Source organism: Ochotona princeps, chromosome 21, assembly GCF_030435755.1.
Source record: "Ochotona princeps isolate mOchPri1 chromosome 21, mOchPri1.hap1, whole genome shotgun sequence".
Lineage (NCBI taxonomy): Eukaryota > Metazoa > Chordata > Mammalia > Lagomorpha > Ochotonidae > Ochotona > Ochotona princeps.
In genome coordinates, this window is record NC_080852.1 from 38,145,079 (window position 1) to 38,168,284 (window position 23,206).

At 55.9% G+C, this 23,206-nt stretch overlaps 3 protein-coding genes across 5 annotated transcripts; 2 read left to right on the forward strand and 1 right to left on the reverse strand.

The window, feature by feature from the left end:
• Nucleotides 1-4,029: 4,029 nt before the first annotated feature.
• On the reverse strand, nucleotides 4,030-6,280 carry JAGN1 (jagunal homolog 1). Of its 2 annotated transcripts, none has more exons than XM_004581295.2 (2): nucleotides 6,066-6,270; nucleotides 4,030-4,897 (listed from the first exon to the last, which is right to left on the reverse strand). In XM_004581295.2, the coding sequence occupies exons 1-2, from the start codon at nucleotides 6,152-6,154 to the stop codon at nucleotides 4,435-4,437; spliced, it is 552 nt and encodes a 183-aa protein (XP_004581352.1). In that variant the 5' UTR covers nucleotides 6,155-6,270; the 3' UTR covers nucleotides 4,030-4,434. The 2 variants fall into 2 exon arrangements, with proteins under 2 accessions (XP_004581352.1, XP_058534497.1); XM_058678514.1 differs by having other exon boundaries at nucleotides 4,643-4,897; nucleotides 6,059-6,280.
• Nucleotides 6,281-11,826: 5,546 nt separating this feature from the next.
• Nucleotides 11,827-16,123, forward strand: CIDEC (cell death inducing DFFA like effector c). Its single transcript, XM_058678993.1, has 5 exons — nucleotides 11,827-11,923; nucleotides 12,194-12,347; nucleotides 14,145-14,327; nucleotides 14,399-14,586; nucleotides 15,711-16,123. Exons 1-5 carry the CDS (start codon nucleotides 11,871-11,873, stop codon nucleotides 15,874-15,876), a joined length of 744 nt encoding a protein of 247 aa, XP_058534976.1. The 5' UTR covers nucleotides 11,827-11,870; the 3' UTR covers nucleotides 15,877-16,123.
• Nucleotides 16,124-18,703: 2,580 nt separating this feature from the next.
• Nucleotides 18,704-22,182, forward strand: RPUSD3 (RNA pseudouridine synthase D3). 2 transcript variants are annotated; one of them, XM_004581656.2, is made up of 9 exons: nucleotides 18,718-19,041; nucleotides 19,237-19,376; nucleotides 19,829-19,873; nucleotides 20,074-20,173; nucleotides 20,685-20,792; nucleotides 20,872-20,956; nucleotides 21,093-21,216; nucleotides 21,470-21,609; nucleotides 21,966-22,182. In XM_004581656.2, the coding sequence occupies exons 1-9, from the start codon at nucleotides 18,941-18,943 to the stop codon at nucleotides 22,173-22,175; spliced, it is 1,053 nt and encodes a 350-aa protein (XP_004581713.2). In that variant the 5' UTR covers nucleotides 18,718-18,940; the 3' UTR covers nucleotides 22,176-22,182. The 2 variants fall into 2 exon arrangements, with proteins under 2 accessions (XP_058534835.1, XP_004581713.2); XM_058678852.1 differs by lacking the exon at nucleotides 20,872-20,956 and having other exon boundaries at nucleotides 18,704-19,041; nucleotides 20,074-20,153.
• The last annotated feature ends 1,024 nt before the right edge of the window (nucleotides 22,183-23,206 follow it).

A 23,206-nucleotide genomic window follows, 5' to 3' on the forward strand; every position in this document is an offset into this window, starting at 1 on the left:
AGGAAAGAGGCCAGCATCAGGCTGGGGTAAGGGGATGCCTATTTCTTCAACCTTCCCACCCCTGAAACACCTTGCAGATTTGACCATGAATGCACTCTTAAACTTGGGCCTCCCACAGACAATGTGCCTTTTGTTCTCACTTGGACTATTAAGCATCACCCTGCACTGGGTGCCAGACACAGGTCAGGCATGGGAATCCCTGTATCATTTAGCATGGGGCAAGAACAGCATAATGGGGCTCCAGAACCCTGCCACGTGCCAGGGGCACCCTGGCTCCCCACTAGCTGCACCGACTTTCTCCATCCTCCCACGATCCAGTCATAGCTCTGCTGGGCAAAGGGCTCAGTGCCCAAGGTGCCTCTGGCTTCGAGCAGCTGCTCGCAGGCCCAGCTTCAGGGCCGAGCTGGGAGCTGAGGGAGTGGCCCCTGCCCCACGCTGACCTGGTCTCCTGTGGTTTCTGCGGCTGGAGCCAAGCTGAGGCAGCTCCTCCCCACGGCCCCAATTTCCTCTCCTTCGTGGAGCAGCTCAACTGCTTCAGTCCTGCCCACACCCCTGGTGACACCCACAGAGGAAAGAAAATTTGGGGCACTCCTACCAGGTCAGGTGTCTTGAGACTGCCGTCCTTTCCCAGCCTCCCAGCGGCAGATTCCAGTCTGAGGTGTTGAGGGTCCATTGTCAAAAATCCAAATGTTACAGTTTACCCTAAAAATACCCTCCAGCTTTTGATGTCACTCATACATAAAGACTCTGTCATTCTGTTTCTTCTGTGCTTGACAGGCGGTCAGGAAACAAGCATCCTTGGGAGGAATAATGTCAATTTTGGCCTAGTTCATCCAGATGATTTGTCTGTTGCACAGTTGAAGCAGCACTTTTTTTTTTTTATTGCAAACTAAGATATACAGAGAGGAAGAGAGATAGAGAGGAAGATCTTCTGTCCCATGATTCACTCCCCAAGCAGCCACAACTGCCAGAGCTGTGCAGATCCGAAGCCAGGAGCCAGGAGCCAGGAACTTCCTTCAGATCTCCCACGCGGATGCAGGGTCCCAAGGTTTTGGGCCGTCCTTGACTGCCTTCCCAGGCCACAAGCAGGGAGCTGGCTGGGAAGTGGAGCTGCTGGGATTAGAGCCAGCGCCCATATGGAATCCCGGTGCATTCAAGGCTAGGACTTTAGCCGCTACACCATCTCGCCGGGCCCAAGAAGCACTTTTCTATGTGACCTACCCAACCACCAGTGTGACAGGTGAGAAGTGCTTTCATTTCATAAAGACAGAAATAAGCAGACGAGACATGTGCTCAACGTGGAAGTCTAGGTCGGGGAAAGCCACTTCTCAGCCTGACAACTCAATTCTCCATCGTCCCCCAGCCTTCCCCTCACTGCCTGACAGGGCTCTCAGCTTGCCCTTGGGGCTCAGGCCCTCCAACAGAATAAACACACAGGATCGGAAGGGAACAAAGGTAATCTGGCCACAGCAGAAGCCAGCTAGGGACACTTCCCTCCATCTTTCCCTAACTCACAGAACTTTAGGAAATGCGTGGAAACCGACTTCTCTTCTGGAGCACACCTCCCTGGCTCCTCCATCCTCTTGACCTTACACAGTGGGAATATGTGAAGGTGTAGTAGAGGCAGAAAAGGAAGTGGAGATGAGAAAAAGGAAGGGAGGGAGGAGAGGGGAGGCTGCAGAGGAAAGCACACAGCAGGTGAGGGCAGAGGAAGAGCCACATTCACTGCCGTGCTGCCCAGCTTCTGGAGCCTGGGGAAGGTGAGGGGCAAGTTGGGCACTTCCTAAACTCCGGCGGGGCTCTGGGCCACACACATCACCTTCTGGGTCTCATTTCACTGGCACAACGCTGAGGTCGGCCTCCCTGCCCTATGTCACAGACCAGAAAACAGGAAGCTGAGACAGGGAGAGCCAAGCCTCCCATGGCCTGGATCCACAGCAACCCTGCTGAGCCTACAAGGAACTGGGCTCAGCACAGACGCAGACACGGCAGGCTGTCCCGAGTGGTGATGGATCTGCCAGTGCTCAAACGGGATAGGCCAGTCAATGGGAGGAGTGGCTGCGGGGTGTTCACAGAGGCCTTGCCCTGGAGAAGGGGCCAGACCTTCCTCCAGGGGGGCACACCTGTCTCTGAACAGACCCACAGTCCACACGATCCTGACACTGCGTAGCAGCTGGCTCTCTGTCCACCCAGGAGTGGCCGGCAACCCCTGCCCCAACTTGCCAGAAATTCTAGGTCTGAAATCACTCCTAGGTTCCAGGAAGACCTAGCCTGAGAGGGCAGCCCGGCTCACTGAGGAAGACATATGTTGTCCATGGAGCCTCCCACAATGCTGGGAGGGCTGCGGTGCTCCCATGTCAGACCAAACACCAGCCCAATGCTCTGCTCAAGGCATAAGGCAGCAGATCCCAACCCAGGGGAGTCTAACACCAGCTCACGGGCTGCCCCACGCCACCTTTCTCCAGACCCAGAAGGCTGGGGAGTCCTCCGACTCCAGCACTCTGCATGAATACAGTGTCTCAGAGCTCCCGAAACACTTCCACAACACTTCCCCTCTCATTTTCAACCCCCATGAAACATGCAGGAGTGAGCTTGGTGCACGTAGACTCAAATGCTGGGATTCTGACCCAAACGCTGCTCCTCCCACTTAGTCCAGATCCCAGAAAGGGATGCTGTGTGCCTCAGGGATCACCACCACCACCATGGCAAAAGGGGGAAGCCACCAAACGCTCGAGACAGCATAAACCAAGAAGCTTTTTAGAATTTTTAAGTAATTTCATCCTGCACAGTTACCCCAACACTAAAAAGCATCATTCCAACAGCTAAAAAATGAACTTCTTTTCTCTCATGATTATTTGCATAGATTCTTAAAAAATTGGCAACGGTATACACGTTAACTCCGGTTCCCATGTATCTCTACCTGTGTGCCCTCCTAATCCTATTCCTGACTGGACTTCTACCCGCGTTCAGAGAAGGCTTCCTCACTCACAGTGCTAGAGGCCAGACTGAAGAGGGGGCATGGAAAAAGGCAAACTATTAATTCAGTCAATGAGAGCAATAAAATAGAATTTATAGGAATAGCTGTCCCTCTCTGAAATCAAAGAATCAAAGGTTCCCAAGTTACTGTACGAACTGGGACGTAAAAGCATGTCGGAACAGAAGATGCAAATGAGCCCCCGAAACCTAAACACCCCGACGCTCAGTCGGCTAGGTCTGTGAGTGCGGGCTGGAACCAGTGTGGAAACCGCAGCATTCATGTTCCAACAACAGTGGCCCCCGGCCGACCGGCCATCACAGGAGGCATGCTGACCTAGGTTCTGTTCCTGGTGCTCCAGGGGCGAGCCACAAGAGAGCCAGCGCAAGGCCCAAGGCACCATGAGGGCAGGAACACACGGAGTCTGAGGTGGCCGTTAGAGCAGTCAGTCTGCAACTGGAACTGCTGGTGCCCACTAGTGACCGAGAAAACACACACACAAAACGCTCCCAGAACCAAAGGCTCTGACTCCGCCTCTCGTAGAGCCGCCCAGTGTCAGCCCTGATCACACACCCCTTTCATTCCACACATTCTCCCCGGGGCCTGGTTCCCGCGTGGGGCTGAGGTAAATCAAACAGCACATTTCAACTTCTAGCACTCAAATTTATTTGCAGTACACCATGAGATACCACGGTCACCAAGAGTGGGGTGTGTACAGCAGCTTTCAGCTTCATTAGCTTCCATAAATTATCTTTTTGATGCTATTCAGTCGAGACACATAACTGACAGTTACCACTGACAAACATGAGTACAGGGCGGAGACAGGAGTCGCTGACCCACGCGAGGCACGTGCAAACCAGGCATTTCAGAGGAAGGCTGCGGGCAGGCCCTGGGTGGGTCTTGGCAATCAACAGCAGGTTGCAGTTACAACTTGGTCTCCCCATCCACGCCTCCAAGGCCACTGCCAGGCCTCGGGCTCTCCTGGGGCCTAGGGCCACTCAGCCACACCTTTCACACCATCAGATCTCACACACAGACACAGCGGGCGAGGGCAAGGCAGTCTTTACTGAGGGTCTTTTTATTAAAAAACACTTTGCAGTACAGACCACAGCCTGCGGGGGCAAAGCTGTCTGAATCTGCTGCCCCATGAACTATAATCTGAAGTAGCACTGACTTTATTCTTAGTCCCCTGCGGTCACGATGGCGAAGGGGAGATGGACGGAGGTGGGACAAGGGCCAGCTGTCTGACGGGGTCCTCACGTCACCACTGGCTTCATAGCAGCTGGCTGCTCCAGGCCGGCCACAGGAGAACTCACTGTGGCACTCGCAGTGGCTGGCACAGAAGCAGCTGTCCAGAACCCGGGCCTGGTTGGCACGAGGTGCCAAACCCCTAGAGGAGACTGAAGCCCAGCTCCTCGTCCTCGCTCACCCTCCTCACTGGGGTCGGCCATGGGGAGGCCTCACTTGCGCTTCTTCTCCTGTGTGCTGGTGAACCAGGAATCCAGGAGCTTCTTGCTGTAGTACAGCTGCCAGGCGTGCACCTGGACCGCCAGCACCAGCACCAGGTACATGACAGACACGGCGGAGAAGCCAAAGAGGAAGCGGTAGGCCTTGCCATGGCGGTAGAGCTGCTGGGCGGCGGGGAACATCTCCATGCTGCCATAGATGAGCGGGGCGATGGAGAAGAGCCCCGTACTGACCATGGAGAGCACCAGGTAGCTGATGTTGTTGCGCGGGAAAGACAGCAGCCCCAGAAGCGAGGGCGCCACGCTCAGCAGGTATGGGTACTCCCACTGGTAGGGCATGGCTACCTGGTCATGCGGCAGGAGCCTCAGGTGTCCCACGCTCATCTTGGCAACCAGCAGCAGCCACAGGACCAGGTGCACATAGATAAGCTTCTTGATCTCGTACTTGAGGGTTACGCTGTGGGGCAGAGCAGAGAGGGAGGGCCTTTCACTTGCAGGTTTGTGACCACCAGCCACAGGCAAGGCAGGTGTACCAGACAGGGGCCCTGCCCAGAGGTGGGGCTGCTCAAAAATGTTGCAACAAAGTTCTCCTGGGACCTGAGGATACCACCACTCCCTTCTGTGTGAGGATGGGATGGCAGCAAAGGTCACCAAGGCAGCTCCGGGAAGGCTGGAGTCACACAGGCCACACTCGGGGCCAACAGCAAGCAGGCAGAAAGGCCCTGAGCATTTGTCTTCCAGAAAACCAACAGAGTGCAGCAAGAACCAACTGTGGGCAGGGGAGTCCTGACAACCTGTGCAAGGGCAGGTTTAAAAGCATTTAACGGGGCCCGGTGCAATATCCTAGTGGCTAAATTCTTGTCTAGCAACTGCTGGGATCACATATGGGCGCCAGTTTGTGTCCCAGCGGCCGCACTTCCCATCCAGCTCCCTGCTTGTGGCCTGGGAAAGCAGTCGAGGACGGCCAAAGTCCATGTGGGAGACCCAGAAGAAGCTCCTGCCTTCCGACTGGCTCAGCTCTGGCCACTGCAGCCACTTGGGGAGAGAACCAGCAGATGGAAGATCTTTTTCTCTGTCTCTCCTTCTCTTTGTAAACCTGCTTTTCCAATGAAAATTAAAAAAAAAATCTTATAAAAAAATGTGCAAAGAACATTCTGGAAAGTTCTGTGGATTTAAGGAAGATCCTTTTTAAATTGATAATTATTTTTAAATTTTATTTTAATATATTATAGCAAAGCATGGAGGGGGATAGTCATTTGTAGGCTCCAAGAACCACTAGTGGGTTTTTGTTTGTTTGTTTGTTTGTTTTTTAACATTCTTTAAGAGGTAGCCTGCATGCAAGTACCAGGGCTCCTCCCGTTACGCAGCACTGGGCAGGTGCAAGACCAAGTGCGTGCAAAGAGGTACAAACGCCTCTCCCGCGGGCCGACCCCCATCTGCCGGCTACGGGGCTGTCCCTGGCTGCCACTGCCCCGAGGGACTCGATAATTCCACGAGGCTGACCATTTCCTCAAGGTCACGCACCCCCGGTCGGCGTCCGCGCGGCACTCGCGGGTGGGCGGCGGCGGCCTTGGGGGGGGTCTCACACCCCCGAGGCCGCCGCCGCCCCTCGCCTCACGCCGTACCTCATCTGGTAGTGTGTGGCGACGCGCTCCCGGTGCTGGAAGTCGCTGCCGTCCGTGCCGGCCGCTCGCGGGCCCGCCCGAGACGCCATGCTGCCCCGCCCGGCACCCCGGAACCCCCGGCACGACCCTCGCCGAGGCCTCGGGGAACCCGCTCTCTCCGCGCCGCGCCGACTCAGCGGCGCTGCGCCAAGCGGATGGGCCAGAGGCACTTCCGGCCTCTCTGTCTCCGCTGGGAGGACCGACTCTATGGTGCCGCCCGCCCCTAGAGTGGGGTGCGCCGGAAAAGGACTCGGCCAGCGTTGGCCGGGGAGGGGCCCGCTGCTACGCTTCCAGTTCAAGCTGGTCCGCACCCTGGCAGGGCGGCAGGTGGATGCTTCAGACTAGCCCAGCCCCAGCTGGTGCAAACACTTGGGGAGTGCACCAGCATATGGCATATTTCTCTCTCTGCCCTTCAAGTAAATAAGATGTTGTTTTCTTAATCGAATAAGATGAAAAGTTGTGTACATTAGCCATGTGAAGAGATGCGCAATTTTATGTCATTAAGGAAGTGCGAATCGAAATCTCTGTAAGATGTTGCCACGCACCTGTCAGCCAGAGTTGTGGAGTGAACCAGCAGGTGGAAGACTCCTCTCTGTCTCCCTCAGGGTGCCGTAGCTTTACCAAATTTGAAGTCTTACCTGTGCCTACACTGGGGCCGTTTTCCGCTGCTATTCCCAGGCCGGAAGTGGAGCAGTGGGGACAGAAGCCAGCGCCGTTTGGGCTGCCAGTGTTGCAGGAGCTGGCGATATCTGCTAGCCACAACGCTGGTCATTTCGTAGGGTAGTCCCCACAAACAGCCTAGGGTCACTGCTGTGGTATCAATTATAATCAAATCAGTAACGTATGCGTCTGATTCCTTGGCTGCCCACGGCTTTTCCACGATTTAGTCTGAAGGGTTAAGGATGGCATCCAGGGGTGGGCCTCAACCGCAGTGTGATCTCTGTAAATTAAGCATCCTTCATGCTTCAGGGTCATTTGCATTTCATTTTCCTGAATTCTGTTCATATTCCTTGCCTATTTTTCTGTTATGTTATTTCTTAACTATTTATGAGAGTACTTCAAAAAGTTCAAGGAAATGTGAAATTAAGAGCTGTTTTGATGCAAAATTAAAAAAAAATTTTTAATTGGAGAGGCAATATGCAGAGAAGATGATAGAAAGATATTTTTTTTTTAAAGATTTATTCATTTTTATTACAGCCAGATATACACAGAGGAGGAGAGACAGAGAGGAAGATCTTCCATCCGATGATTCACTCCCCAAGTGAGCCGCAACGGGCAGATGCGCGCCTATCCGAAGCCGGGAACCTGGAACCTCTTCCAGGTCTCCCACGCGGGTACAGGGTCCCAATGCATTGGGCCGTCCTCAACTGCTTTCCCAGGCCACAAGAAGGGAGCTGGATGGGAAGTGGAGCTGCCGGGATTAGAACCGGCGCCCATATGGGATCCCGGGGCTTTCAGAGTGAGGACTTTAGCCGCTAGGCCATGCCGCTGGGCCCAATGATAGAAAGATCTTCTATCTGCTGGTTCACTCCTCAAGTAGCTGCAATGGCTGGAGCTGAGCCGATCCGAAGCCAGGAGCCAGGAACTTCCTCCAGGTCTCCTACGCAGGTGCAGGGTCTCAAGGCTTTGGGCTGTCCTCTTCCACTTTCCCAGGCCACAAGCAGGGAGCTGGATGGGAAGTGGAGCAGCTGGGACACCGACTGGTGCCCATATGGGATCCTGGTGTGTACAAGGCAAGGATTTAGCACTAGCCATGGTGCAGGGTGCAAAACAAAATAGTTTTTTGATTCATACATAATTTTTTACAGTATGTATTTCCCTGAACTGTTTGCTATGGTCTAATCAATTCAAAGTCCGAATGACAGAAATTGAGACACAGAGAGAGCTGGTTCACTCCCAGATGGTCTGAACAGCTGGTTCTGAGCCAGCCCTGGGCCAGGCTGAAGCCAGAAGCCTCCTTCAGGCCTCCCACCTTCGGCCAGTGGTCCCACTACTTGGCCATTCTCTGCTGCTTTCCTGGATGCTTCAGCATGAGGCTGGACGGGAAGCCGAGCAGCGGGGACTTGTAAGCACTGTTACAGGATGCTGGCTGATGCTGTGCCTGCCAACCCCACCGGAACTTTCTGATGTCCCTCCTAGACATGAATTTCTTCTGTAAACGTTTTGAAGTACCCTCACATAGATGGGGAGAGAGGGGAAAAGGAGAGCAAAGAAAAAGAATTAGCTTTGGGCCTGGTGTGGTAGCCTAGCAGATAAAGTTTTCACCTTGCACGCCCTGGGATTCCATATGGGCGCCGGCTCTAATCCTGGTAGATTCGCTTCCCATCCAGCTCCCTGCTTGTGGCCTGGGAAGGCAGTCGAGGACAGCCCAAAGCCTTGGGACCCTGCACCCGTGTGAGGGAGACCCGGAAGAGGCTCCTGGCTCCTGCCTTCAGATGGACTCTGCTTGCACCATTGCGGCCACTTGGGGAATAAATCATTGGGCGGAAGATCTTCCTCTCTGTCTCTCCTCCTCTCTGTATATCTGACTTTCCAGTAAAAATAAACATTAAAAAAATTAACTTCTTGTGTGGGATATGAGTTGTAATGTATTTTCCTAGTTATTGCATAACATTTGACTTTGGTTCTGGTGTTACAAGTTTATCCTACTGGGTATCTCTCTCTCTCTCTAAGATTTATTTACTGGGTATCTCCTAAGGCAGTTGAATGCATCGTTCTTTCCGGAGCCCTTCTGCACTCCCAGGTGCTGAGCCTCTAGCTCACTATCACCTTTCCTTCCTAGAAGGTGAACTCCCCCATGGGCAGGGACAGGATCTCCATCTATTCCCAGCACTGCCCAGGGGCCAGGCACCTGCTCAACACTCAGGAGAGGTTGGGTGACTCCACTCCAACTGGGCCAAGGCAGCCTTCTGTCTGGAGCCCTGGGGAAGAACCCTGGGCCCAGGCCCAAACCCCAGGCAGATGCTCCCTGGACCCTGGATCCATCCCTCACCCCCAGGCAGGTGCTCCCTTAGGCTCAGTTACCCTTGTCCTCACAGAGTCTGCCCTAAGATTTCCTAAGAGCTGGGCTGCTGCTGAGTCTCCACCCGCCAATCAGGAGACACCAAGCATTGGCTGGATAGGCAGTCAAGTCTGATGGGACCCAAGGGAGGGGCTTGACCCTTTCTCCAGAACTTTCTTCAGCCTCTGGGCTTGCACTCTCCCCTGGCTCTGAGCCAGCCTTGAAATGTAAGCTGTCTGAGCTCCTGTCCCATACCCTGTGGTTGCCTGCGGGTGTGGGAAGGAGCGGTCCTGTTTCCTGCCAAGATCTCAGCCCCTAGGAGGGCTGGCATATAGTCAGCTTCTTGCTGACACAGCAGAAGATGGTCCCAGTGCTTGGGCTTCTGCACCCCTAATGAGACCAAAACAGAGTCCTGGGCTCCTGACTTCAGCCTTGTCCAGCCCTGGTTACTGTGGCCATTGGGGGAGTGAGTCAGCAGATGGATGGGCCATCCGGGTCCCCCTGGAATGAATGCTGGGCTGCCTGAGGATATCTTTAGGGAGTGATTTAGATCTAAAAACCCTACTAATAGTGACTGCTGGCTGGCGAGCCCTGTGGATGTGCTAGGCTCGGTTGCAAGGACATTTCATGACAGTCTCCTGTGAGTTCTCTGCAGGCCTCCATATGTCAGCTCAAAATGCAGCTTCGAGATGTTGGGTGATACAGCCTGGAGTCAGGACAACGAGCAGACACGGCTTCTGCATCACAGAAGAACCTGTCAGAAACATGGAGAGGCAGAGGCAGGGAGAAATCTTCCACCTGCTGGTTTACTCCCCAGATGGTCACAGAGTTCAGGGGCTTCATCCAGGACTCCCACCTGGGTTGCAGGGGTCCAAGCACTGGAGCTATTCTCCACTGCTTTGCCAGGCACAGTAACAAAGAGCCGGATTGGAAATGGAGCAACCGGGACTTGAACCAGCAACCATCCAGGAAGCAGCATTGCATTGCAGGCAGAGGGTTAACTCACTATCCCACAATGCTAGTTCCCCTCCCCCCAACCTAGTCTACCCTTTTTATTGAGAAACAGAACCCTTGTGGACCACCTACATCTTCACAAATCCCTTCAGCTTGTGATGGAAAGGTCAAATTATTCCTTCTGCCTGCTGGGAACAGTGCTGTGAACCGAGGCACAAGTGCCTGTGAGGACCCAGAGACTGGCAGACATGCATGTCAGGGGTTGTAGCTCTTACACGCTGGACCCTATGCATCCCAGGCTCTGTTCCGACTTGATAGAGATATTATTAACAGCACCCAGGTAACGACATTCACCTGCTAAGTGACCACTTGGTGAAGCCTTCCTCTATTCTGAATCCACATGACAACCCCAGCAATCTGGAACCAAGAGCCTGGGGTTGCAGGAGGGACAGACACGGGGCTCACAGGGTGCCAGCCCGGGCAGGGCTTGGGCTGGGGCTGCAGCCCACGTCACCTGCTTTCTGTACACCCATCCTCAGCCAGACCCTCGCACGGCCCAGCGAATCAGGCCTTTCCATAAAGTTGAACTGACTTCAGATCCGGGGGGGGGGGCGACTGTCCCTCCCCTTGCTCTTTTCTCCAGCTGGGGCTCCAGGCTAAGGGAGGGGCTTCTCTGGGAGCTGGACATAAAATGAAGGGAGGCCTGGGCGGGCAGGACCATACTGAGACTGCAGGGAGCGGTGAGGAGTTGGGCTCTTTCAGAGCAGGTGAGGAGGGGCTGGGCAGTTTGGGCTGCAGAGAGAGGAGTGAGGCAGGAGACAGCAGGCTGGGATGGAGCTAAGCAAGGGCTGGGTGTCTCTCTCTGGAGGCCCCTGAGGCCTGACAAAGCAAAAGTGACTTCAACTGTGGAAGGCTTTGGTGCCAACCCAGCTCCTTTGTCCCCCCATTCTGTGCCATGCTCTCCACACGCTGGAGTGGGTACTCAGGGATGGGGGTTGGAGCTGAAACAGACCCTGAGGCACCCTTGCCCTGTAACAGGCCAAAAGGAGTAGATCCATGATCTGCGCCAGGTTTTCCTTCGAGAATCAAGGCTGCCTGAGGCTAGCCCTGGGTCAAGGTGAGGTAAAGCACTGGTGCACAGAGAGCAGAGTACATGGGCTGTGTGTGTGTGTGTGTGTACGCGCGCATGCAGCATGTATAGTCCAATACAGAAGCCACAGCAGCCATTTGCCCTTACAAGATGCAATAAGGTTCCTTAGTGGCCCCAGTCGCATGTGGCTGGCAGCCTGGCCCTGGACAGTCTACCACAGAACCACGCTGAACCCCAGGAAGCCTCCCAAGGGCCTCAATTGCCCAAGGCTCTGACAGGCCACCCGCCGCGGCGGTCTCTGGACCATAGGTGAGGGGTTGGTCACTTCCTGCCAGTGTTGTTGTATGGACTCTGTCCCCAGGGACAGGAGAGCCAGGCAGGGCCTCTTTTGTCCAGCTTGGGATCCTCATTTCAGTGAGACAAGAGCTGGGGTTGGAGGAACATGGAGTGAGTGAAGCTGGGACAGGAGGGGTACTAGGGGAAGTGGGTTGCTGAGACTGTGCTTGGGGGGTGGTGGCTGGCGGAGGGCTGCCTTGGTCACAGTAGTCAGCATGCAGAGCTGGACAGGTGAGTTGGGATGGGAGACCCTTGCCGGTGCTTGTTAGATGGGAGTGGGAGGGACAGGGAGGACAGAAGGTGCGGGCAGGGGGACATGCTCTTGTCATGCCCAGCAGCTGGGTCGGCCTTCCTTCCCAGGTGCAAGGCGGTGCAGCTGACCAGCATGGAATACGCTGCCAAGTCACTGAGCTTTCTCTATCCCAAGTCCCGCTCCAGGTGAGAGCCCAGGTGGCAGGGCACGTGTGGGAGTGCAGCCAGGGGGTTATCGGTCCTGCCCAAGCAGGCTCTGACTCAGCAGGTCTGCGGGTGGGCCTGAAACTCGGCCCCACCCCCCAATGCAGACCCTGACTTTCCTGGAGCCAGCCCCCTCCCTTCCTACACAGCCTCCTGCAAACTTCCTACAGGGCAGGCTGAGGGTGGGGCAGGGCAAGAGGGCTGGGAGTAGTGGGCAGCCCACCTGACACACGCCCGCCTGTCTGTTCCCAGGCGCTGGGCCGTGGGCACCTCGGTGGTGACCGAGCAGCTGCTGTCGGAGGCCGGCCCTGAGCCCTACAGGGCCCGTCCTTGGCGCGTGAGCACCGCAGATCGCAGCGTACGCAAGGGTGTCTTGGCGCACAGCCTGGAGGATCTCAGGTGCAAGGTAGGACCCAGCAGCCTTCCACGCTCTCAGACGGCCAGCTCGCAGGCCTAGCCACCGCCATGGGGTTTTTTTTTAGCAACATCAGCCCAGGGGCAGGTACAGCGGCAGTTGCAGGTGATTTTGCTGCATAGACTCAGGCTGCCTCTTCCAGTAGCTCTTAAAACAGGTGGGAACAGGAAAGTATGCATCCAGCCGGAGCCTTTCCATCATAGATTGTTGGAAACTTTTGGAGGACTTCAAAAATTCTCCTTTAAAAAAAATAATTTATTATCCTATTAATTTTCCCTTTTTAGTGCGTTACTTGAGCAGATTCGTCTAGTCCCTGTGTTTTGGGATGCCCCACTCTAGCCTGTCTCTGTGAGGGGTTCAGGGGAAGTGGTGAGGCTCCACCCCTAGAAGAGGGAAGCCAGGTGGGACCTGGGTATCCTGGAAGGACCAGCAGGGGCAAGCGCCTGTCCAGGCTGCGGCAGACTTAGGGCACAGGGAACACAGTTGGCCAGGAGCTGCCAGGGACCGGGACATTGGGCCTCCCTTTGAAAAGTAACAAAAAGCATGGAGGGTAGTTGTTTCAAGCTGACATGAAACAATCATCAAGGAACAACAGCAAGAACAGCACAGTCTTTCCTGAGTCACTGGACACTCGCTGTGGTACTCAAACTCTTCAGTCCACCTAGACAAAAAGATTCTCGCTCTTACCTGAAAGCAAGGCAGAGTTAAAGAGAGGGAGAAAGAGACAGAAAGACAGAAATCCAGAAAGAAATCTATCCACTGATTGATTCTCCAAATGGCCACAACAGCCGGAGCTGAGCCGATCCAAAGTTAGGAGCCAGGAGCCTCTTCCAGGTCTCCCATGTGAGGGCAGGAGTCCAAACACTTGGACCATCTTCTGTCCTCCTAGGCACAGCAGCAGGGAGTTGGGTTGGAAGTGCAGCAGCCAGGATTCCCCTGGGTGCTCCTAGGGAAGTCCAGTGTTACAGGTGAAGGCATGGCCTGCTGCGCCACAGTGCTGGCCCCTCCAGGGCTTGTCTCACGTGTGTCCCTTCGTCTGCATCTGTGCCTTGTCTGTCACGGCTTTGACCGCGTGGAACATCGGTTGACTGTCCGTTAAGCCTGGCATAATTTCCGCATTCAGGCCGTGCACTAGCTGGTCCTTTGGGCAGGCGAGTGGTGCCACCTGGAATGCCCAAGTTCCATGTCAGGGTGCCTGGTTCAGGTCCTGGCTCCTCTGCCTCTGGCCCAGCTTCCTGGGAACACTTACCGAAGCAGCGGGTGAGGGCACCAGTCCTGGAGCCCCTGCCCCACACATGGGGATCGGGATGAGTTCCAGGCTCCCGACCTCAGCCTGGCCCAGCCCTGACAGGCGTGTGCATTTGGGAAACCATGGAGGATATTTCTGCCTTTTAAATAAAGTGAAAGTCAGTTTAAATGGGAAAATGAAGACCTTTTAAAGAGATGCATGTTGTAGGGGTCTGTATGAAGGGGCTGGGATAGAGGATGCTGTGGAATGGAGAATGCAGTGCCTGGGGCGTGGCTGCTGGTGGCTTCTGGGTGATGAAAACATATTACGGATGTGACCCCTTCCCCTGCCCCCACTCCCGCCACTGCATTTTGTTGGCTTGCAGCATCCTAGGTTTCAGCCCGAAAGCCAGGCACCATGAGGACCTTTAGTCTCGGGGCAGGGGTGGTGATTCCCACGGCCTGGGGCTCCCTTGCTCTTCTTGGGAAGCTGTGTTGGTTGCTATGTCTTCCTCTGTGGCTCCCTGGACGTTCGGAAGCACCCCTGGTGCCTTCCTCCAGGTCCGGGACGCCCTGAAGCTGGCAGACAGGCCCTTTTCGCTGGTGCTGGAGGAAGATGGCACGATGGTGGAGACAGAGGACTACTTCCAGGCTCTGGCGGCAGATACCGTGTTCATGGTCCTCCAGAAGGGGCAGCGTTGGCAGGCCCCATGGGAACAGGCAAGAGGGCCCACCTGGTGCTGGGTGTGGAACAGAGCTGGGAGCCTTGGGGAAACTCTCGAGGGGTGTCAGCCACATGTCTGTCTTTGCTGTAGGGGACTAGGGGCCAACTGTCCCTTTCCCGTGAGAACACCAAGAAGATTGACGTGGCCCGTGTCACCTTTGACCTGTACAAGCTGCACCCTCGGGACTTCCTGGGCTGCCTGAACGTGAAGGCCACCCTCTATGACACGTACTCACTCTCCTACGACCTGCACTGCCAGGGGGCCAAGCGTGTCGTCACGTGAGTCTGTGGGAGCAAAGTAGCAGCACTGGCATCCCCTGAGGGCACCAGTTCGAGTGCCGGCTGCTCCACTTCTGATGCAGCTCCCTATTAATGCGCCTGGGAAAGCAGTGGAATATGACCCTAGCCTTTGGGCCCTACACCCATGTGGGAGACCTGGAAGAAGCGCTTGGCTTCAGGCTTTGGTCTGGCCCAGCCCTGGCTGTTGGAGCCACCTGGGGAGTGAACCAGTGGAAGGAAGAGCTCTTTTTCTCAGTGTCTCTCCTTTCACTGCGACTCTGCCTTCCAAATAAATACATCCTCAAAAAAATAAAAGTTACAGTGAAATAGGTGTTTCAAAAACTTTGTGAAAATGGAATTAACAGATTACTTTGGAACAAAATTTTAACATCCCTGTGGGATGTTTTCATAATACACATTTCCCACAAACTTCACAGCAAGTTTAATGTATCTGGAAGACAGAGGCTGAGACAGTTACAGAGACACATCTGCCATGTGCTAGTTCACTCCCCGAATGCCTACCACAGCTGGGGCCGGGCCAGCTCCAATCAGGAGTTCTGAACGCCATGCCGCCTCCCACCTGAGTGGCAGGAACCCAAGTTCCTGTCGCCTGCTGCCTCCCAGCGTGTGCTTCAGCAGGAAGCTGCCTTCATGAGCAGAGGTTTGTCCTGAGCCCAGGCACTTCCAAGGGGCCGTGAGCACCTTAACTATTAAATCTTAGCCCTATTTAAGGGGACAGGTCAGTGGCATTAAGGGCAGTTGCTGTCTTATGCAACTATGTCCAGAACTTTCTCATCATCCCGAATAGGAACACTGTGCCCATTTAGTAATCGCTCCTCCCCGCTCCCTGGAGGCCCACAAACCTCTTGGCTGCTCTCTGGCCCTAAGGCTCAGCCCACGCCAGAGAGCCCGATGTCCTCTGAGCCTGGCCTCTCTGTCTTTACATGCTGGTGTGGGGGTTCCTCTGTGCTCCAGCGCAGAGCAAGGTGTCAGTCCTTCTGAAGAAAATGAACCCAAGCCTGAACTTCGTGCCAGGCCAGGGCTGGGAGGCGGTGGTGGGAAGGGCGGCAGGACAGGAGGGTCTTGGCCCTGTGTTTGATGCCAGTGTCTTCTGTTTCCACTAGGGAAGTGCTGCGCTGGGCGCTGCTAGGCATGCGGGCCACAGGCCACATACTGCTCGGCACCTCCTGGTACATGCAGAGGCTCCTGGATGCCACCGAGGACAACCAGCAGCCGCCTGAGGGCAGGGCCTCTTCCCTCTTGCCCACTTGTCTGCGGATTCTGCATTGAGAGCCCAAGCCCTCCGAGATCCCTGCCCAGCACCAGGTGGGGTCCCCAGTACTCTCTGGGGGTCTCACCCATGAGCACAGCTGAAGTGTACAACTCTCACTCCCCCACCCCTGCCCCCTTCACATACAGGCCTGTGTCTGAGGAAACAGCAGGAAGGGCTGGGAGTCTGGGCGGGCCAGCCAAAGGAGAACTCCTGGGCCTGGCTGTGGGAGTGTCACCAATTGAACCAGGGGCCCTAGCAGGCGACGGTGTGAAGTCATCCCTCAGCCACCTGTCTTCCCTTGCTGCACTTCGAAGATGCTCCTTCCTCCACCTGGGTGGGTGGGCGAGCCCCCCAGTGTCAGAAGCTAGCCATCCCACAATAAATTGTTTTTGCGGTTCATCCCCACTGCCCATGTGCTCTGGTGTGAGGGACGGTGGGCTTCTCTCTGGAAGTTCAGAAAATGGCAAGCAACACAAGAATCTGCCACAGGGCCCGGCGTGGTGGCCTAGCAGCTAAAGTCCTCGCCTTGAACGTACCGGGATCCCATATGGGCACTGGTTCTAATCCCAGCAGCTCCACTTCCCATTTAGCTCCCTGCTTGAGGCCTGGGAAAGCAGTCAAGGATGGCCCAAAGCCTTGGGACCCTGCACCCACATGGGAGATCTGGAGAAAGTTCCTGGCTCCTAGCATTGGATCGGCTCAGCTCCGGTCACTGTGGTCACTTGGGGACTGAATCATCGGATGGAAGATCTTCCTCTCTGTCTCTCCTCCTTTCTATATATCTGACTTCACAATAAAAAAATAAATAAATCTTAAAAAAAAAAAAAAAAAGAATCTGCCACAAACCATTCTTCATGTGGGATCCCAGGACATGGCAGTCCCTGCACAACAGACTTGGGAAGTCGAGACTCCAGCAGCCCGCTTCAGTGTGGTGAAGCAACACTTCCTACATCAATCTTCCCGCCAGAAGAGTGTTGATGGGGGGGTGAGGTTAAATGCTTTTCTAACTGTTTTTTTTTTCAAAATTCATTTGTTCAGTTTATGTGAAAGGCAGAGCCAACAGAGACAGTAAGAATTGTAGCTGCTAATTCACTCCCCACATGCCCTACTACAGCTGGACAGGGCCAAAGGCAGGGACTCCATCTGGACCTCACCCTGTGTGGGAAGGACCAAGCAGCCACCTGCTGCTTCCTAGGGTACAGAGCAGCAGGAAGCTGGGTCAGAAGAGGAGGTAGGACTGCACACTAGGCACTGGATCAAGGCACATAGTTGTCCAAAGGCATGGCCCAGCGGGTAAGCTCCATCCTGGCATCCCTGGGCCTCCCTCGCAGGTCGCCAAGGCTCGCCCTCAGGGTTCCCAAGGGGGCTCAGCAGCCTGAGGAACAGGAGCGCATGATCTGCAAGCATCCAACACCTCAGGATCAGGCAGTGCCAATGAGACTGCACCAATGCTCTGTGCTTTGGTCTGCCAGCCTGAGCTTCAGAAATGGTGTCATTGTGTAACGCTTGCTCGGAAGCCTATTTGGAATTACTCAAGTCCAGGACACAGGTCTGGGTTTGCACAGCTGCTGGGCTGGGAGCTGCCCGGGCCAGCCAAGGCCGATGGGCTCCTCCAGTGAGGTTACTGACAGCTGAGGTGGAGGGGACAGCAAAGGCCTGGCATCTATCCTGAGCCACCCTCTCCTGAGATCTGGTGACACAACAACCTTGCAGAACTGGCCTCTCTGTCCAGGAGCTGGAGGCGGCGGAGTGAAAGCAGTAGTCGGTAGTGAGCGGGGAAGTTGCAGGCCTGGCCGTGGTTGGGGACTGGGGAGGGAAAACACAAGAGGCAAGGGTGAAGGGGCTGGGATCCATGAGGACCAGACATAGCTGCGGGTGGGGTCCGCTGGGCCGGGGGAGGGGGAAGGGGCTGGGGTCCCATGAAGCCCAGCCACAGCTGTGGGTGGGGCCCGCTGGGCTGGGGGAGGCAGTGCACGGAGGAGTCTAACCAGCACAGGGCTGTCAGCCAAGCACAGACACGCCCTTCCGGTTGAGCCCAAGCAAGATCAATCCCCAAAGCCCATTTTCACAGAATTGCTCACCAATTCCACCACTCCAAGGGGACTTCAATTCAATAGAGAACTACATGGCATTTATTTGGCAGAAATACATTCTGGGGACCATGCACAGCTTTGCACTCATGTGTTTTCTGTGAATTTTGCTCAACATCCCTTCAAATACTTGGATTTCAAATGGCAGATTTAAAGAGGCAGATGACCCAAAGACTTGGGACTCTACACGCGCTGGGAGAACCAGAGAGGCGTCTGGCTTCAGATCGGCTCAGCTGCAGCCTCTGCCAGCACATGGAAGATCTCTGTCCTTCTCTAATTCTACCTTTCAACTAATAAAAATCTCCAAAATGTTTCTGCATCAAAATCAACTTATCCTTTTTACATTTTACAAAGAATTAAAAAAATTTTTTTGAAAGGCAGTCACACAGGGTGAATGAACACAGCTGTCTTCCTCCGCCATATGCCACCTCCGGTTTTAAGGCGGAGACCGAGTCGGGAGCTCGCGGTCCTCCCACTCCACGGCTCGAGGACTTGGCCGCGCCCACGGCGACCCGCCCGCAACGCTGGGCCCGGGGTGGCGAACCCGCCCGGGACGCCAGCACCCACCAGGCCCGGACCCATTGGGGCGCGGTGGGTGACGCGCGGGTCCCCGGCGTCCGCGTGGAAGACTCACTTCCGGCTTCCGCCAGGCCGACACCAGGTTGTCGCCGGCCTCGCTCGCTCTCTCCCTTTCTCTCTCAGATCTCATGACAGGATAACACCTGCTTCCCGTTTTCACCCCCGGCCCTCTCCTTCGGATCACTCACCGCCAGTACCCCTTATCCGGGTGTTGCCCCGCTGCCTCCGGCTTCATTTCCCTCTAAAGCGCAGGCGCAAGCGCATCCCAGGGCTTGCAGACCGGAAAGACAACTTCCCCGAGTCCCGCCTGCGTCCTCCACTGATTGACAGCAAGAACAAACCGATCAGCGTGCAGCAAACGAGAGTGGGTCCGCCCTGCTAGGACGCGCGCGCAACGCGCCTCGCTCCGGGCATGAGGGACTGCGGGGTTTGGGGCCGCGTTCTTGGCGGCTGGCGGCGGGGAGTAGGGCTCCGCACGGAGACCAGGGACGCAGGGTTCGGCTCCGAGGCCCGGTGATTCCCACAGACCCATTTGTGTGTGGGAGGGAGGCTGGCACGGGGTGGCAATGGGCAGGTCCTGGATGGAGGTCCACTCCCGGCCCTGCCGTGGGACCCTGTGTCCTGGCTTTCTGGGTGTGCGAGGACGGGAACGGGAGCCGTCTTGGGAGATGACAGATGGCCGGCTGGCTGACCCCCGGCCCTTTGCAGGCATCAGCCGCACCCTCAAGGCCCCGGCCGGGCTTCGGAGCCCCTCGGCGAGCAGCCTTTCCCGGGCCTGCAGTGGTCGGAGGGTCTTAACCGCGAAGAGCTGGTCGACGTGCTGAGGGAGGCCGTGGTAGACCAGAGAGGTGAGCGTGGGAGGCACAGGTGCAGAGTCGGGGGTCCAGGCCCCGCCACGCCACTGCATGCAGTAACCAACGTGCTGGGGGCTTTAGGGAACTGCATTTGAGCCAGTGCCTTGTCCACTTCCTGCAGTGTTTACTGGACAGATGCCCCGTCCCAGCTCTGTCTATGCAGGCTTTGCAGAGCCGAAGGAGGGGACTGACAGGTCAGTGGGAGAATCGTTCCGTGAGTGAACCCCACCGGGGTGCTGCCATGACCAGCAGCTGCAGGAGGCGCAGTGCTGGGCAGGAGGTGCAGTGCTGGGCCAGAGCCCCATATCTGACAGTCCCAGGCTGAGCAAACAGCTGTGACGGTGGGCTTGGTACGTGGGACACACAGGGTTCAGGTCGTGGCTGGCCCTGGAGCGTCGCGCTACGTCTGCTCATTCAGCCCCATTCATGAGAGTGTTGTCTTGCAGGACCTCTCGTGGCACTCAACAAGCCGCAGGGCCTGCCGGTGACAGGTACGGCTGAGGGCGTGCAGTAACCAGGGGCCAGTGACAGGTACGGCCGAGGGCGTGAGTAACCAGGGCTAGTGACAGGTGCAGCCGAGGGCGTGAGTAACCAGGGCCAGTGACAGGTGCAGCCGAGGATGTGCAGTAACCAGGGCCAGTGTGTCCTGGGGGAGTGGAGGGACACAGCTCTGCTTCTTGTTGCTTTCCAGGAAAGCCAGGAGAGCTGACGTTAGTCTCGGTGCTGCCTGAGCTGAGCCAGTCCCTGGCGCTGGGGGCGTCGACACTGCAGGTTGTGCAGGCACCCGGGAAGTGAGTGGGCATGACGGGGCGGCGGGAAGATGGGTGTCTGTTCGGGAGGGAGCCAGCTGAGGCTGTCCGGTCCACGTGGTTCTCAGCATCACATGTGACACTAATATCCACGTATGGCCTCTTCTCCTGGCCTGACTGCTGAGCAGGCATGGGGAGTCAATCCCCGATGCTCCTTCCTCTGCCATCCAGGAGCGGTGGTATTTGAGATGACGCTTTTCTGAAATTCCATAAGTTCACATGCTTGTTTGTAGAGGATTTATTTAGGGCTTAGATCAGGTTCCTGGTGGATTGTCTGATACGTGGTGGACCATTTGGCTCTGAATTTCCTGGCAGGTGGGGAAACACGGGAACCCACACCATCATATTAGCAACCCAAGGCAGCCTTGTCCAGGGGCAGGTCTGGATTACAGTCCTGGTGTGGCAGTCCAGCTGGAGGGTCAGCATTCCTTCGTGGGGTCTTGGGTTCAGGGCTGAGCCCAACAACTCAGCTTGATTAGTGCCTTGCCCCCAGGGAGGCCTCTGGGCTTGTCCTCCTCTCCAGCTGTCCCCAGACGGCCAGCTTCCTATACAAGTTCTTCACCCAAGCACGGAGAACCCAGAGACCCACAGCCACCTACTGGTGAGCAAGGCGGGGAGCTCCAGGGGGCTGAGGGGTGGGCCCAGGAGCCCTTGGAGATCACCTCCCTCCCCTTGCTCAGGGCTGTCACCCACGGGGTCCCAGCCACGCCTGAGGGCAAGATCCAGACAGCTCTGAGGCTGCAGGAGGTTGATGGGGTCAGCCTGGTGAGTGAAGGTCCTACTAGTCACCTGACACTTGGCAGGCAGTTGGGGCGTGGGGTGCTGGCTCTCCTGTAACCCTTTCCTGCATACTGGGAGTGGGGAGAGTCTGGGTGAAGCTTGGGCTTGGCTGGCATCACAGGTCATCCCAGTCAAGTCCCCAACCCGGAAGGACATCCTGGCAAATGTCAAAAGAACCCTCAGCTACTTCCATGTGATGGCCACAGGCTCCGGCTGTGCCCTTGTCCAGCTACAGCCTCTGACAGGTGGGTTGAAGCCCCAGCCAGTTGTTAGAACAGAACTGCGCCTTGGGTAGCCAGGGCGGGATGGTAGTGGTGGTTGCTGATGAATACTGAGGGGGCAGAGGGTCAGGCCAGCTGGAGGTGACCACAGCAAGTTCTACCCTGGCCTGTTCCCCACCCCAGGAGGAAGTAGCAGCCCCTGTTCCAAGCTCAGCTGGCCTGGCAGCGGCCAGAGCAATGACTTCTACCACCATGGGCCCATCCTCTCCCCACCCAGGTTTCCCCAGACAGCTGCAGGTACACATGATGCTGCAGCTCTGCCCTGTGCTTGGGGACCACATTCACGCAGCCCGCGTGGGCACTGTCCTGGGCCAGCGCTTTCTGCTGCCAGCTGAGAACACCAAACCCAGGAGACAGGTAGCTGTGCCCACTCCCCTGCACCTCAGGGGCTGGGACTGGAGTGAGGGGCTTTGGGGGTGACCCTCGGCTTCCAAGGCTTCCTGTGCCCCTGTCTGTCTTGGGGGCCTCCTGCTGCTCGTCTGTTGAGTACGGGTCTGGTTTCTGAGCATGTTGCCACTAGTCTGGGGTACCTCTGTCTTCAACTTCTTATGTCCATAAAGGGAGTAGGTTTTGTTGTGTGTGTTTGAGAGTGAGAGAGTGAGAGAGAGGAAGGAAATGCATGAATGAATAATGAGGGGAGGCAGTGGTGGCTGCACTGCCGTCTGTGGGAGCGGGGGACTGTCTGCTCAGTCACCCTCCCCCGCCTACCCCAGGTCCTGGACGCAGCTCTCCTCCAACGCCTTCGGCTGACCCCCTCACAGGCCGCCCAGCTGCCCCTGCACCTGCACCTGCGCCATCTCCTCCTCCCGGGCACGGGGCCCAAGGATGCCCCCATCCAGCTTGCGGCCCCCCTGCCCACATACTTCTCCAGGACCCTGCAGTGCCTCAGGCTGTGCCAACAAGAGCCCTCCGTGTGTCCCTGACGTCCTACTGCCCGCCCCTGCAAGTGGGAGGGTCCGGGCTGTAGCCAGGCTGGAGGATGGGCTCAGGGCACAGCACACAGAGTCCCCGGGCTCGACTCTTTCAAACCTGAGATGGGCTCCTGGTCACACTGCTGGCTTGCTGTGGCCATCTCTTGTGGCTTGAGATAATAAAAGCTCCTACCTTGTGGTCCAGTGTTGAGGACTTGCTGAAAAAGCAGATGTTAATCAGGGACCATGCCGTCTGCCAGGTTGGAAGGTATTTTGGTTCTGATTCTGCTTAGGAGATCTTAAAAACATGTAAGGTTGTCCGTTTCAGCCACTTCCGAGTGAGTCGTCCTATGGCATTAAGCACACTCACTTCCCTGTGCAACCATCACGTCAACTGTGTCCAGAACCTTCTGTCTTGCCAAACTGGAGCTCTGCGATTTAAGCACACACTCAGTTCCCAGCCGCTATCCATCTTTCACCTGGGCCCATCCTGGCTGTTGTAGATATTTGGGAGTGAACCAGCAGGTAGATCTCTGGGACGTTAAAATTTTTTAAAAATTAAAAAATACTTTTCATTACAAAAATTTGTTTTAAAGGCAGAGTTACACAGAAAGAGAAATAGATCTTCCATTCGCTAGTTCACTCTCCAAGTTGGGCGCTTCCTCCAAGTTTCCCACAAGGTGGTAGGGGTCCACACACATGGGCCTTCTTCCTCTGCTTTCCCAGGTACATTAGCAGGGAGGTAAATTGGAAGTAGAGTAATTGGACCGGGAACCAGCACCCATATTGGATGCCAGCTGTAGTTTTACCTATTCTGCCACAGTGTCAGCCCCAATAAAAACTTTTACGAACTGTGAGCTATGGGGCTTGTTCCATGACTCAACAGACTAATCCTCCGTCTTTGAGTGCCAGCATCCATATGGGTGCTGGCTCATGTCCCAACTGCTCCACCTCCCATCCAGCTCTCTGCTTGTGGCCTAGGAAAGCAGTAGAGAATGGCCTCTACTCCTTGGGATCCTACACCCACATGGGATATCAGGAAA